General features: G+C 36.2%; 2 protein-coding genes across 2 annotated transcripts; one reads left to right on the top strand and one right to left on the bottom strand.

The window, feature by feature from the left end:
* The first annotated feature begins 385 nt into the window (after positions 1 to 385).
* On the top strand, positions 386 to 7,209 carry LOC113664487 (uncharacterized). The gene is made up of 6 exons (XM_027180089.2): positions 386 to 512; positions 1,738 to 1,943; positions 2,565 to 2,596; positions 3,901 to 3,946; positions 5,151 to 5,286; positions 5,571 to 7,209. The coding sequence occupies exons 1-6, from the start codon at positions 446 to 448 to the stop codon at positions 5,753 to 5,755; spliced, it is 672 nt and encodes a 223-aa protein (XP_027035890.2). The 5' UTR covers positions 386 to 445; the 3' UTR covers positions 5,756 to 7,209.
* A 975-nt stretch (positions 7,210 to 8,184) lies between these two features.
* LOC149045782 (uncharacterized) lies at positions 8,185 to 11,542 on the bottom strand. The gene is made up of 4 exons (XM_089208291.1): positions 11,375 to 11,542; positions 9,579 to 9,707; positions 8,765 to 8,912; positions 8,185 to 8,357 (listed from the first exon to the last, which is right to left on the bottom strand). The coding sequence occupies exons 2-4, from the start codon at positions 9,675 to 9,677 to the stop codon at positions 8,332 to 8,334; spliced, it is 273 nt and encodes a 90-aa protein (XP_089064417.1). The 5' UTR covers positions 9,678 to 9,707; positions 11,375 to 11,542; the 3' UTR covers positions 8,185 to 8,331.
* Between the last annotated feature and the right edge of the window lie 1,625 nt (positions 11,543 to 13,167).

The raw sequence follows: 13,167 nt of genomic DNA, 5'->3' as shown, positions 1-13,167 counted from the left end.
CTTCTATTAATTTCCTCACGTCCGATTTCTTTCTAAAAATTAGCAAAAAGAACGAAAACTGCAATTGTATAGAGCTTGGTAGTTGTTTTACCTCTTATTTAATAGGAAAATGGCTTTGGAATTTTTGAAACGAAACTATTGGTCACGAAACAAAAGCCCGTTACCTACACATTCTGTAATCTGATCAAATCAGTCCTCTCAGGGAAAGGCACGGGAAGGCTGCTTCTGCTATTTTGATATCAAAATATTCTACAACCTTCCACTAAAAAATTTGCTTCTATCTTGTTTTTTTCGTGTAATGTTTTGATTTTCTGATAGAATTATTTTGCAAACAAAACCTCATGCTACCCTGGGTAAGAAATTTCTCGCACCCACTGAGGTCGCGCGGAGCTAGCGTGACAAACGCGCGCGAAATGCATTTGAGGTTTCGCGAGCTTTGTGCAACATGGAAGTTTCGTTATGGAACGACTGTTTCTTTTCTTTTGCTAGCTTCATTGTATTTGTTGGCTCAGGTGAGTCTATATCATTTAACAACCCGTGCTGCATAGTGAAATTTTTTTATTTTTATCTGGAGTTTGATGCGATCGCCGTAAACATACAGCAAATAATGTTGGCAATCTCAGCTGGCTAGTCGTGAGTTAACATTATTAGTCTGGAACGTTTTTAAGCGCGAGCTGTTTTACTTTCAATAACTTAAACTATAGATTCCCTGTTTGCCTAATATAATCAGCTACATAGGAATCTTTGGCACGGGGTAGAAATTATCTATAAGGCGATAAATATTTCCATATCTGGCAATGTTTTGAGTTGTCTCAGTTGTCGAGAAGTTCGTTCTTGGTACTAGATATGTGTCTCATCGTCTTGCATGCAGTAAATCCAATCACGAAGTATCTTGAACATATAACCGGCATCTTGTTAAACTAGATGCGATGAATTTGGAGTTGTAATAATTATTTTAGTTAATGCGCAATCTAAAATATATATATTATAAAAAAAAAACTTTTGGAATGTGGTTAATTCGACTCTAGTTGCCGCCCACCAATATGATGTTGAGGTCAAGTTTATTTTTATCCTTGTTTATATAATTTACTTTAGATTTAGACGGGCAACTTATGAAAGTGATAAAATTCGAGATGAAGGGGATTAAATCTAAACCAAGGGAACTAGAGAACAACAATTTCTTCAGATAACCGCTCTGCAGAGTTTTGTTTACCGACATATCTAATATCTTGTAAACCGGCTTCACTTCCTTCAAGTGAAGTTGAAGAGCGCGTGTTTGACCCTCATGAAGAGAATGTGGTTGAAGTGTTTTTCAAAAAAGTGGGCACGTTACAATATTTTAGAGCCAAGATTTTCTTCTTTTTCCTATCATTTTACCCAGAAGCATGCCTTTCCCAGAGTAACCCCCTCTCTAGGGCAGAGCTTAGATTTTTCAGAGGGGAGGTCACAATATATAGTTTCTGATCGCATTTAAGAAAAGAAGTGGTTTTCGTGGATATCAGTAGGCTTGTGTTCATGGGGTTAGAAGAAATGGCAAATGAAGTATCTAGCACTGGAAATGGGTTATGCTATATTTTTGATATTTGTACTTTGTGGCAAACCTGAACATCATGATTTTTGTATTGTTGATGGTGAGATTGGTTGTAACTGCCCCCTTTCACAACCTTGTACAAAAACCTAGACTGACTGACCCTGATGTATCTAAACTTACCCTTTCAAATCTTTTTCTTGTTGTAGCATCATCTTTACAACTGAGTGATTGTAAGGAGTTCAAAGTAATTCCTCCTGAACAGTATGATAGAAATGTCTCTTCATTAACTGATATTACAAAGAGGCCCCTGGGATATATGTATGCAAAAGCAGACTATCCCACTGTGCAGTCAGAAGTGAAAAACCCATGTTTTTATGTGAGGAATTTGACGTCAAGAAATGTGGAAGTCATGGTAAGTACTGGTGACAACCCCCTTGAAGCTTTAACCCATAAGAGTGACTAGCTTCTAATTTCTCCTTACAGCATCACTCTTGAATCTAATGTAAAGGTTGCAAGAATAAAGGAAATGATCAACAATTTAGGAAGTTCTCAATTATCAAAAAAAATTATCCTTGGCAGTACCACAGGAAATGTAAAGAGAAATCTGTGGGGAATTTAGATATCAACTAAGTCGGAAAGGGTTAAGATGGAACTAAAATTTGTAGTTTTAGAGAACTCATGGCCAATGTGAAAAAGTGGCTGTGAAGAGGAGATATTTAAAGAATTTGCTGTTAAGAGATGAAGGAATCATAGTATTTATTGTTGACTGAGAATAAGCATGGCTGAAACTTGCCATAACAGCCACAGAACAAAAACATTGTAGTTGTAGAGAATTTGTGGGATTAATTATTGTAAATGATATGAGACAGTCAGGAGGCACCATTTAAAGTAAAGATATATAGCTATGGTATATGATGAAATTAGGCCTTATTATAGAGAGGTTCCTTTTGTATTTTATCACATAAAGACTATAGTGAAGTCAATGTATACTTATTTAATTTGCTTGTCTGATTTGGTTTGAAATACTTGGCAGATTCAAACTCGTGTTTCTGGAAAGACTGTTTGGTGAGTAGATCATTTCCTGAAAATGGCCTGTTGTGAAAAGAATATTGAAGATAATGTGATATTATTATATCTCTCAGGTAGTTTGTGCCCTAGTATTGTTCTATTCAGTGGGCGGTATCTTAATGTGAGGCCCACTAAATTCAAAGGTCCTTTCAATTGAAATCTTTCCCTCTTATTCGAACTGAGAATTAATATCTTATTAACCCTTTCACTCCCAGATCAAATTTGTCATTCTCCTTATTGTCAACCATACAATTATTATAAGGTTAGTTCAGAGAATTTAATATTGGATCAACTAATTATCCCCAAATTGACGTTTTTCTTTATTCTCATCACTTACCTGCCAGGTGGTTGATATGGTATTGATATTGTATTGATATTGTATTGATATTGTATTGATATTGTAAGGAGAAATTCTCTCTTGGTCATTCAAGGGTTAAATGTTGTTTCCTCAGTCTGTACTACTTGTATAAGTTAGGAAGTGTGTTTTTTGCCTTGAATCTTGGACCATAAATCCAAGTGGAAAAACCCTGGTTCATAACTTACAGTATTCACCTCAGACTTGGTTAGTAAGATATATTAATATTACAGAATCTGTAATCTCTCTTTAACCCTTCAACTCCCATGAGTGACCAAGACAGAATTTCTCCCTACAATATCAATACAATATCAACCAGATAAGTGATGTGAATATAGAAAAATATCAATTTGAGGATAATTAATTGATCCAATACTAAATTATCTGAACTAACATTATAAGAATTGTTTGGTTGACAGTAAAGAGAATTACAAATTTGAGCTGGGAGTTAAAGGTAATATATTTACATAACCTTCAACATTTTTCTACTTATACTGGTTTTGCAAGAACTTAAATGGATAATTTAGTACTATCAACAAGTTGATAACTGAAATTGACCACTGTAAAGAGTTCCAAAACTGATGTTTCAGTGTTAGCCTTCATCATGCGCTCTGACCAAGGGCTCATGCTCAAAACATCTGCTTGAAACTCTTTGGCCAATTTACATTATAAACATGTTGATAATATTAAATTTCCCTGTTATTCTCTCCAACTGAGGTAACACCACAGTTTCTTTAGAAACTTACCCTGCTACTCTACACAAGAATTTAGTTTACTTAGCAAGAGGTATATTACTTTAACCAGTAAATATATTTGCATAACCTTCTACATCATTCTATTGATACTGGTTATACAATTTGAATAAGTTAATTAATTGTTGTAAACAAGCTGTTATTTTAAACCATGATTGACAAATGGCAATGTTTTATTACCTCCAATATATTAGTATAAGAGATAACAATAAACCTACTCCAAAGACAGATTGTGCTCAGGTAAGAATTTTTCAATCAGTGTTTTACAACTGTTACTAACAGTAATAAACGGTGCATGTTTCATGATTCCTGTGCAGACATTTCCTTCAACAGCTCTTGGTTTATTTTGGGGTTCAACTGTCTTGGATCATTGAATTTCAGTAGGATTTCACAATGAAGCTTTTCAGTCTAACTTCCACTCCCTCACTCTTGGAGTTCACCTATCCAGTTAATCCTTTACAACCTAACATCAGTATGCAAACTCTCCATACTATAGTCTATACATTTCCCAAGGTTCTGACAAGGAGAATTTATTTAACAATCAAGAGCTTCTTAAGTTTATCATTTCCTTTATTCTCGTGAACTAAGTCTGTGATTCAGGTATGATATTATAAGGAGAAATTAGGTGTTAATCACTGCTAGCTACATAAGGCATTTTAATTGGTTTTTACTCATGATCTATGGGAAGACAGATGAGTAGATGATGTCACCATTAAAAACATTTTGCTTTTTTATCATATAAAACAGTTTTTTGTTGTGGGTTTTTATGGTGGTAGACCACAGAGGATAACAAATGTAGTAAGAATGTGAATGCCACACTTGGCTGTACTTCATGTCCCCCTCGTGGCTGCCATGGGCAACTAACTTTCAGCAAAAAATACAGACAGTTTTTAACACAACTTAATGATATATTCTATCTCAACAATTTCTGATACCAAGTAGGTAGGATCAGTTAAAACTGCAAACAAAATAACAAGCAAAAACCTAATTACAATTTAAACCAAAATACACTCAGGAAAATTGCAATGAAAATAATAATGAAGCCTACACAATACCAAAACTTACATTTGTCATGATGCTGATAGAAATACTTTTGAATTACTGCCAAACGGTGGAGAGGCTGCACAACACGCGATACGATGAAATATGATTTTCTAAGAAATACAATATGAAATATGATCGCAAGCAGACTTGCTGAGTAAAACTAACAACTTAGTTGCACAATTAAGTTAAATACTTGCTACATTATGTAGTGTTACATTGCACAGCGCACACAAATGCTTACTGTAATCAGGGTCATTTGTATAAAAACAATAAACAAAAGAAAAAGAACAAGGTATTTGTGATCTACAACACTTTCCTGTTCTTACTCCATTCTGACTTCAGTGTGATTTATAACTAAACAGACGTAAAAATTCTGATTCATTGATCTTTGCTTTTAAAGGGTGGAACGCTTAGTCTGGCATGCTGGGATCCAACAACAAATGATGTGATATTTGAGTTTTATTGTGACCCTGGAAAAGGCTGTGATACAGATGTTCAGTTCTGGTTCAGATTAACTCCAAGCCCCCCTGGAGCTGGTGAGTAAATTGGACAAGAAACTGACACTTACACTTGCAAGATCTCATTTTAATTCTCCTTACTTTCAAAATCTTTTTGATATCTCTGGGAGGTGAAGGTCCTTTACGGGGTAACAAACCTTGAGATGAACCTCTCTCTACAGTGTAGATCAGGGAAAGTTTGAATTTTCCTTTTGTAGTTTGTAGTGTTTTTCAAGAAAGTAAAATTTATATTATTCCACTAAACTTCATCCTCTACTTATTGAGTTACTAATAACTTTAATTACTGATATTTTCTGCCACAGATGTTGATGACTGGTGTCTTGCCCGTAACAGTTTGTTTCCTCATGATTTGAAGGAGGTACCTATACCACGAGATAAAGAGCCAACTGTAAAAAGTTCAACAACCAGCTTTTCATCTTGTAACTTCCTTTTAGGAGGAATATGTCTTTTGATGTTACACTGGTTTGCACACTCGCTAGAAAATTGAATTCCTGTTAAAGCTTGATTTAATTTTGATTTATCAAGTGTTGTCTCTTCATGGAAGGTAGGCCATTTGCGGTTGTGTACTTAGTTGCCAAGCCTTTGATTTGGGGTGAGGCTGAAGGTGATTATCTTGTGATATAGACCAGTATCCACTTAGCATGATGACATGTAGTCCTGTTACCAATGAATCAAAACTATGACAAACTTTGAGAAATAAACTAGACATTGGTTATACATTTTCATTAACAAAAAGAACAATACTTATCTTAGCGAAATGCATGACAACAGCATATGCACATACATGACATGCACTGTCCACTTACACAGGCATGACATGTCAGCTGTCCTCTTACACTGTCCAGTTACAAGCATGGCGCATACACTGTCCTATCAATGCTAACATTGGGCTGATGATAACCAATCACATTCTACAATTTTGTTATAGTTTTGATTCATAGTGTGGATATTTTCAGTGACAATATTGATGACAATTTTTATCATTCTCAAGAGTGGTTCTCACATTATCAACACTTTTTCTAATTAAATGTTAAGGTTAATTTAACCCTTTAACTCCCATTAGTGACCAAGACAGAATTTCTCCTAACAATATCAATACGATATCGACCACATAAGTGATGAGAACAAAGAAAACCATCAATTTGGGGATGATTAGTTGATCAAATACTAAATTCTCTGAACTAAAATAAGAATTGTATGGTTGACAGTAAGGAGAATTACAAATTTGGTTTGGGAGTTCAAGGGTTAAGTGAAGAATGAGAAGTAGAATAAACACGAAGTGGAAATACTGTAATGGTAGAGTTGATATCATCAGTGGCTGATCTAGGGAAGGGGCCCAGGAGTCCACCACCCCCCCCCCCCCCTCCTTAGCTCAAGGTCTGGATCTGTTACTGATCATACAGTTACTCAGTTACTGCACACATTTGCTGCAGTGCAACAAAGTTTAGAAGAAATTAATCATATCTCAATCAAGAAGTTAGAAGAGAAAACACCTTGCTTCAGATATACATCAATTGAAAAATTGCTCTGTTGTAAATCATGTAAAATTAATGTGTCTTTAGAATAATTAGATCCCTTAAATTGAGCATATTTATTTGACTTTGTATCAATGAGACATGATAGTAGTAATTGTAACAGATATTTTATCAAAATGTTTCAATATTTATCCTGTAGAGATGAGGATTAGCAAAAGGACATTGAAATGGTTTTCCTAATTGGTTAGGGAATTAGAAGATTTAGCAATTGACTGTGAGGAAATTACATAACTTGATTCTAGACCTCCTCACTCCCAGGAGTTACAGAATATATATTTTTTCATAAGATATCAATACATTTTCAAACAGAAATGTATTGCTTGATTTCATACAAATTTCTCAGATCTAAAACTATAAGAAATGTATGGCAAACAGATGGGAGAATTGATCTTTAGATCTGGGCCCAGTTGTTCAAAGGCCAATTAGCTCTAACCCAGGGTTAAATTTTAATCCAGCTTTCTTTATTTCTTTGTTCAAAAGTCTTTTTGGGAAAATTTTCACTATTCTTTTTAGAACATCCAATGATCAAATTGCAAGCAAAAAGATTTGAACTGAATTTTCTCTTTAAGTTTTCAGACCTGAAATCAAATTTCACACAAACCCTGGGTTACCTTAACCCCCCCAACCGGGGCCTGGGGTTTGCATAGTTAAACTACCACAACATTACCAAATGAAGTTTTATTTATTTTATTGCCTGCTATCATCTGAATTACGTAAATGTTTTTAGTGATGGTGTGTAATTTGTAAATAATGCTAAATTTTTCACTTTTATAGAAATAAATTTGTACCAAATTTTGATGTGTATGTAGTTGTGTTTAATTGGTAACGATCGTAATTTCATTGGAAGTGTTCATTCAGTTCTTTTGATGAGGATATACTATCCATTCTGGGAAGGTCAGAAGAAAGGAAATGATCAAGTGATGATAGAATCCAATGTTGCGATTCAAGCAATCGCAGAAAAAAAAAAAAACTGGGTATATCTAATGGTATATCTAACCTCAAAAAAAATTATTTACCGGGCAAAAGAATGGTCCGAAATTGGCGAAAGTCCACTTTGGTCAGCAACTTCAGTTTTCATTTTCCATTCATAATTCGGATCACGTTTGGGAATCGTTCAATCGGAAGCTCTTTCAGTCGCTTTTAAGAGCTCTTAAAAGTCTTTCTCGACCGGAATGGAACGGAAAAACCACCTTTAAACTCTCAACACTCGCCATCAAAACTGTTCGCGAACTGCGCGGTCTCGAGGCTAAGCATTTGTTTTATGACATCATCAGGATTACGAGGCACGGCTCGCGCTTTTGAATTTTTTAGTTCCCAGCTATGTTGATGTTTGACAGGTTTGTGGGCTAAAAACCATTGAAATCAAAGTTCAGACAACATCTCCTCCCAAACAACTGCATTTATTACAACCAAATAAAGTTTAAAGTTTTACACCACGTAAAGGTATGTAAAGCCATTTGTGGTCAGTTCCCCACTACGTCTGTTTAAACTGCATCCATTTATTGAGGTGTAATCATGGCACTGCAGTTCATGTATTGGGTATATTTAAAAATTCTGCAAAATAAATTTGAAGGTGTAATTAGTTTTGCAATTTTATAGGCCAGATCAATTTGTGGAGAATTTTTGGACATGAGACAATTTTAAACAGCAAATTCTATCATGGGAGTCAATAGAAATTGGCATCGTATTGATAAACAAACCACAACAAAAAAATTAACAAACGGCGTCACTAAGGCACAAGGACACAAGGTGCGCGAAAATAGTCTCGCGCACCTCGCTCCAGTCCTGAGACCTAATTCTCGTCTCTAGTCTTCGTTTGTTTCGGTTCCGTCGTCGGTCAGAGCAACCGAGTGGCTCTGGGAAAGAGAATGTCATTTTATTTCTGCTGAGATTTGTGTGATGGATTACGCTAAGGAAAGGGAATGTTTTTTAGCATGTATGAATTTTAGTTTCTGTCTTACCGCTAAGTTGAAGCCCTCCGTCTCCATTCATGTCAAAAGCAACCATATATTTGTTTGCTCTCACCGCCGGCATTTTAAGCCCCATCATCAACTCTTCTGACTTAATAACACCATCTCCATCTTCGTCAATCGTTCGAAATCCAGCATCCTTAAGAGAAACGAAAGTGGATAAAGGAGGCAAGTTTCTAAAGAATAACTGTAACTGTTGTGTTGCGTCGGTTGGGAGGGGGGGGACGGGATTCAACAAGATAATTTGGTTTTAGTTTATACTACATCACTAAATCAGTGGATAGCGTTGCAGGTGCGCTCTGATTGGCTACTTAAGCTCTAAATATCCTTTGTCTTTACTTTCGAGAAATTTGACCGGGATGTGCACCCAAAAACATTGCAATCGTTGCAGGAATAAGTGAATTAAAATCATCTTTAAGTGCTCTATCATCTCACTGTTGTAATATAATTTTATATATTTAAACATTTCCAGCTTAGTAAATATGCACCGCTTGCCACCTCCACTTCGGTAAATATTTTTTTAATTATCAGCTGAGTTGCTACTATAAATCTGCCACCATAAATAGTTTCTAAAGCTGAGGTTCTGAGCTCTGGCCCTTCGTCTCCAGTGGCGAAGGGCAAACGCTTGAAAGGTCACTCTTTGTGCCGGTTATTTCAATGAGTTCCAACCCAAACCACAGTTTTACGCAACCAGTGGGCCTCAGACTTTCTCTGTAACAGGGATGATTTAAGCAAATACACTACTAGCCTTCTCCTGAGATAGATTAACATGCCCTTACTGTTGATAAACTGTTAGATAACTTACCTCAATGTCTCTTTCCTCCGAAATTTCTACTGGCCTCCCAAATGCGCCGATTGCCCAAGCCAAGCTAACGAAAAAAATAAAAACCTTTGTATCCGCCATGTAACTCACTCACCTTCGCCTCTGTAACACCTAAAAAAAAAAAAAACAGGTCCAATGAACTTGACCATGTTAACGTTGAGTTCAGTTTATTGATTAAGACTCTCATTGGTGCACACGTATGGTTAAAGAAATCGTCTGTATACGAGACTTCATCCTTCATCAATAAGATAGCGGGATCGAAATTCCTGAAGCGTTGATGTTAACTATCCAGAGAGCTTTTAATCAGCCAATCAGTAACAAAGCAAAGAACATCTAATACTTGGAATAATAATGGAGTCGAAATGCACCAATAGTGGCCTTAAGCAAACCACAACGGCGATGGTAACGAGGACATGGAAAAACAAAAGAACTAATTAGCAGAGTAATAGCTCAGCACGTCGTCTGCGAAACGAAACCGGGACGGCAAATTATTTTAATTTCCATTTGGAAGTTGAGGTGTGGCGCCGTATGAGACGGTAAACAAATGCAGCCATTTTTTAATTCTAATTAAGACAGAAATTCATTTTTCAATCGAAGTTTTCCTTGGCGTTGCCGTATTGACTGCTTGAGGTCCTTAATGACAGTGCACCAAAACCCACAATGACAACTAACCAAGGCGCTACAAACGGCGATACGCAAACTTCTGACGGAGGCTAGTGGTATAGTGTTGGAAATGTCGCGATCAGTACACTATTAATTATCCTGACTCTTACATCATGAGACAAACGATTAAACGTTCTTCTTTAAAAGAGATCTCGCTGTATCAAGAATCAAGAATGGCTTGTTTGTTTCGAGAGCTGAGAAAGAAAGCCAACTTCGTTTGTAGCACAAAAAACCCATTAGTTGTTTATGTTTTCTTTGTTTTGACTGTCTTCTGCCGCTTTTTTCGTCTTTATCGGCGACACTGTCCAAGAACTACGGAATTTGTAAGTCCACTCCTTGCATGGGATTAAAGCGAGCAATCCTGAGCACGAAAGATGGGCTCATCTTGCCCGCTCGGGTAGCTAATCAGAACACAGGATTCGCGTCGTATGGCCCACGGGTGCTGCTAGCGATATAAGGAAACACAGTTGCAACTAAATAAGAATTCAAGCTCGTTGCTTGTAACCGGCAAGGCAGTGTTTCATTGAAGAAGCTAGTGTGATCCAAGACTCCTGATTTTTGCTCAACGAGTTTGAGAGAAGCTAGTTTTCTCCGAACGTCTCATAAAATTTGCCCAGTCAGTTTCCCTTTGGCTCTCTTTATTATTTTTTTTTTCAATTAAGTTTTCACGTACCATAAACTGATCGACGACAGTCAGATTTTTATCAAATGTACTTATTATTATCAAGGAGGGGAAAATTGAAATTTTCATTCAGTTCTAGACATGAATTTTCCAGCCCTATTTTTTGATCAAGAAACTGAAGACTTGGACTGGAGTGAACTTTTAACCGTTCAATGATCACGAGTTACCGTATTTTAGCGGGATTTTTCTCATGTTTGTCTGCTGTAGGAAGAAATTAGTTATTACCCCATTTTTTCGTTCAAAAAGCCAGTTTATAATCTTTTCTATCTTCCATTGTCTGAACAGTTCTTTTAACGACCAACTCTTAGCGGTGGAAAACTTAGTGGTCTTCTAGCATTCAATTACGTGGTCTGTTCATGCGTTGTTGGTTTGTATGAATTACTAAATTCTTGTTTTTTAGCGCTTAATTTAACAATCAAGAGAATTAACATACCTTTTCTCGAAAAACTATAATAAAAAAAGTTGTATGTAAAGCTTGGAGAGACGGTTCCGACGTGAAACAACCTTGTGGAGTAAAAATTAATAAGCGAAGCTCGCACCCTCACTCAGGATATAAGCAAAATTCAAAAGACTTTTTAAGCATTCCAATGAAAGACCCCTCATCTCTATGACATAACTGTTCCGGAAAATTATACTGAGGTCGCTCGCTGGAGGGAGCGAGGAAACTATAGTAAAAGCCATTTACTTCAATGTTCGATCATCATTTTTACACCAAACCGGTGAGACAAATCGAAATACCGTAGACTCTCTCTGAGACGAACACAGCTATGACCAAATTTGCATCCGGTTGTCCGAAGGAGGAAAATGGCAGACTTAGAGGAGAGGCAAGAGAACACGACACTAGGAATTGTTAGGAAACAAGGCTATACCAATGCACATTGACTACACAAATAAAAACTAACTATAGCATAACTAACGCTTTCAAATCGTCATCTGGTTTAAAAACAGGAATTTACGTATGATGCAAATTTCGTTTCCTTTATAATAGAAAATGAATGATGTTTTTTCCTGTCATGCTAATTAAGGCCTGTTCTACCTTCCTTTTGTTTATATAGATATATATACATTTTTTTTTAACAAGAAAAAAAATTTTGAAGGGGGTTACCAGTGGTAAATTGACTGAAAAACAGCAGTTGTATCATTTTCCACCAAAAACAAATCGAAGTTTCAAATTAATCTGAAAGTCAGAGAGTTATTTGAAAGTGGTCGGAGAATTGATTGATTAGCGAAGGATTTTAAAAAGAATTAAAATGTAAAATAGCATTAAGAAAAAGACAACTGAAAGCAAAATAGGGCTATGATGGATGGGCCGGTGAAATTTCATGAAGCAATTTTGGTTTAGAAAGTATCATAGATAATCCATGAAACCTTGATTACAGTGGAGGATCGATTCATTTAAACCAATACAAAAATCGATTCATTTTCACATCACTTTTAATGGAATTTCTCATAACGCTTTCGTCGTATATATATTTAAATTTCACTTGGAACATTAAGATTCAGACGCCTAATACAATACTGATTTAAATTTCTACATTCGGTGAACTTTCAAGAGATCACGGACATAAACGTCAGTAACACAGTTCGAATTCAGTGTGCTACCAGAACACTAGTAAAAATAATGATTTTGTTGCGGATTCTTTCAGTGGAAATAGCCGACGGAGTCCAAGCTCTAGATGCTAAATGTTTGTACAGTCGAACCTCGATTATCCGGACTATTCGATTATCCGGACTTTCTTCTCTGGTCCCAATTTTTCATGAATATTAATTAGTTGTGATCTTGAAAACTCAAAGTCGCAAAAAGCCCAATAATCCTTTCAAAAGACTGTTGAAACAGCGTATTATCCTGTGCGCTTTTCAAAATTCGAAAGTGCGACGAGACAAAGAAATATTCTGATGCGTTCAGCTGAAATATGGTTGGCTTAATTGTTTTGTTGCCAAGGGAATTTCATGTTTGTTTGGTTCCTTCCGCTTGGGTTATGTAAACACACGAGCGATCGATCGTAAACTCAAATCAAAAACATGCCTACGAAGCGAAAGCTAGCCGTTCTATTGATTAAAGATAAGCAGATAATTATTTCACATTTCTATCTCATTAATATTCATATTTTCGATTATCCGGACTCTCGATTATCCGGACTATTTACCGAGGTCCCGATGAGTCCGGATAATCGAGGTTCGACTGTACTGATTTTCTTTCTTTTGGCTAGGAATCCTCTTTTCCAA

This window comes from Pocillopora damicornis, chromosome 5 (genome assembly GCF_964200805.1).
Source record: "Pocillopora damicornis chromosome 5, jaPocDami1.2, whole genome shotgun sequence".
Lineage (NCBI taxonomy): Eukaryota > Metazoa > Cnidaria > Anthozoa > Scleractinia > Pocilloporidae > Pocillopora > Pocillopora damicornis.
Note: the sequence above shows the minus strand (reverse complement) of the source record. Positions and strands in the feature narration are given on the sequence as shown.

Bases quoted from the DNA above. Each gene is read 5' to 3' on its own strand.
- LOC113664487 (XM_027180089.2), top strand. From the start codon at position 446: ATGGAAGTTTCGTTATGGAACGACTGTTTCTTTTCTTTTGCTAGCTTC. The intron at 513-1,737 runs GTGAGTCTATAT...TTCTTGTTGTAG, and splicing joins CATTGTATTTGTTGGCTCAG to CATCATCTTTACAACTGAGT. The intron at 3,947-5,150 runs GTAAGAATTTTT...TTGCTTTTAAAG, and splicing joins CAAAGACAGATTGTGCTCAG to GGTGGAACGCTTAGTCTGGC.
- LOC149045782 (XM_089208291.1), bottom strand. From the start codon at position 9,677: ATGGCGGATACAAAGGTTTTTATTTTTTTCGTTAGCTTGGCTTGGGCA. The intron at 8,913-9,578 runs GTAAGTTATCTA...GTTTCTCTTAAG, and splicing joins CGGAGGAAAGAGACATTGAG to GATGCTGGATTTCGAACGAT. The intron at 8,358-8,764 runs GTAAGACAGAAA...TTTATTTTGCAG, and splicing joins CGGAGGGCTTCAACTTAGCG to AATTTTTAAATATACCCAAT.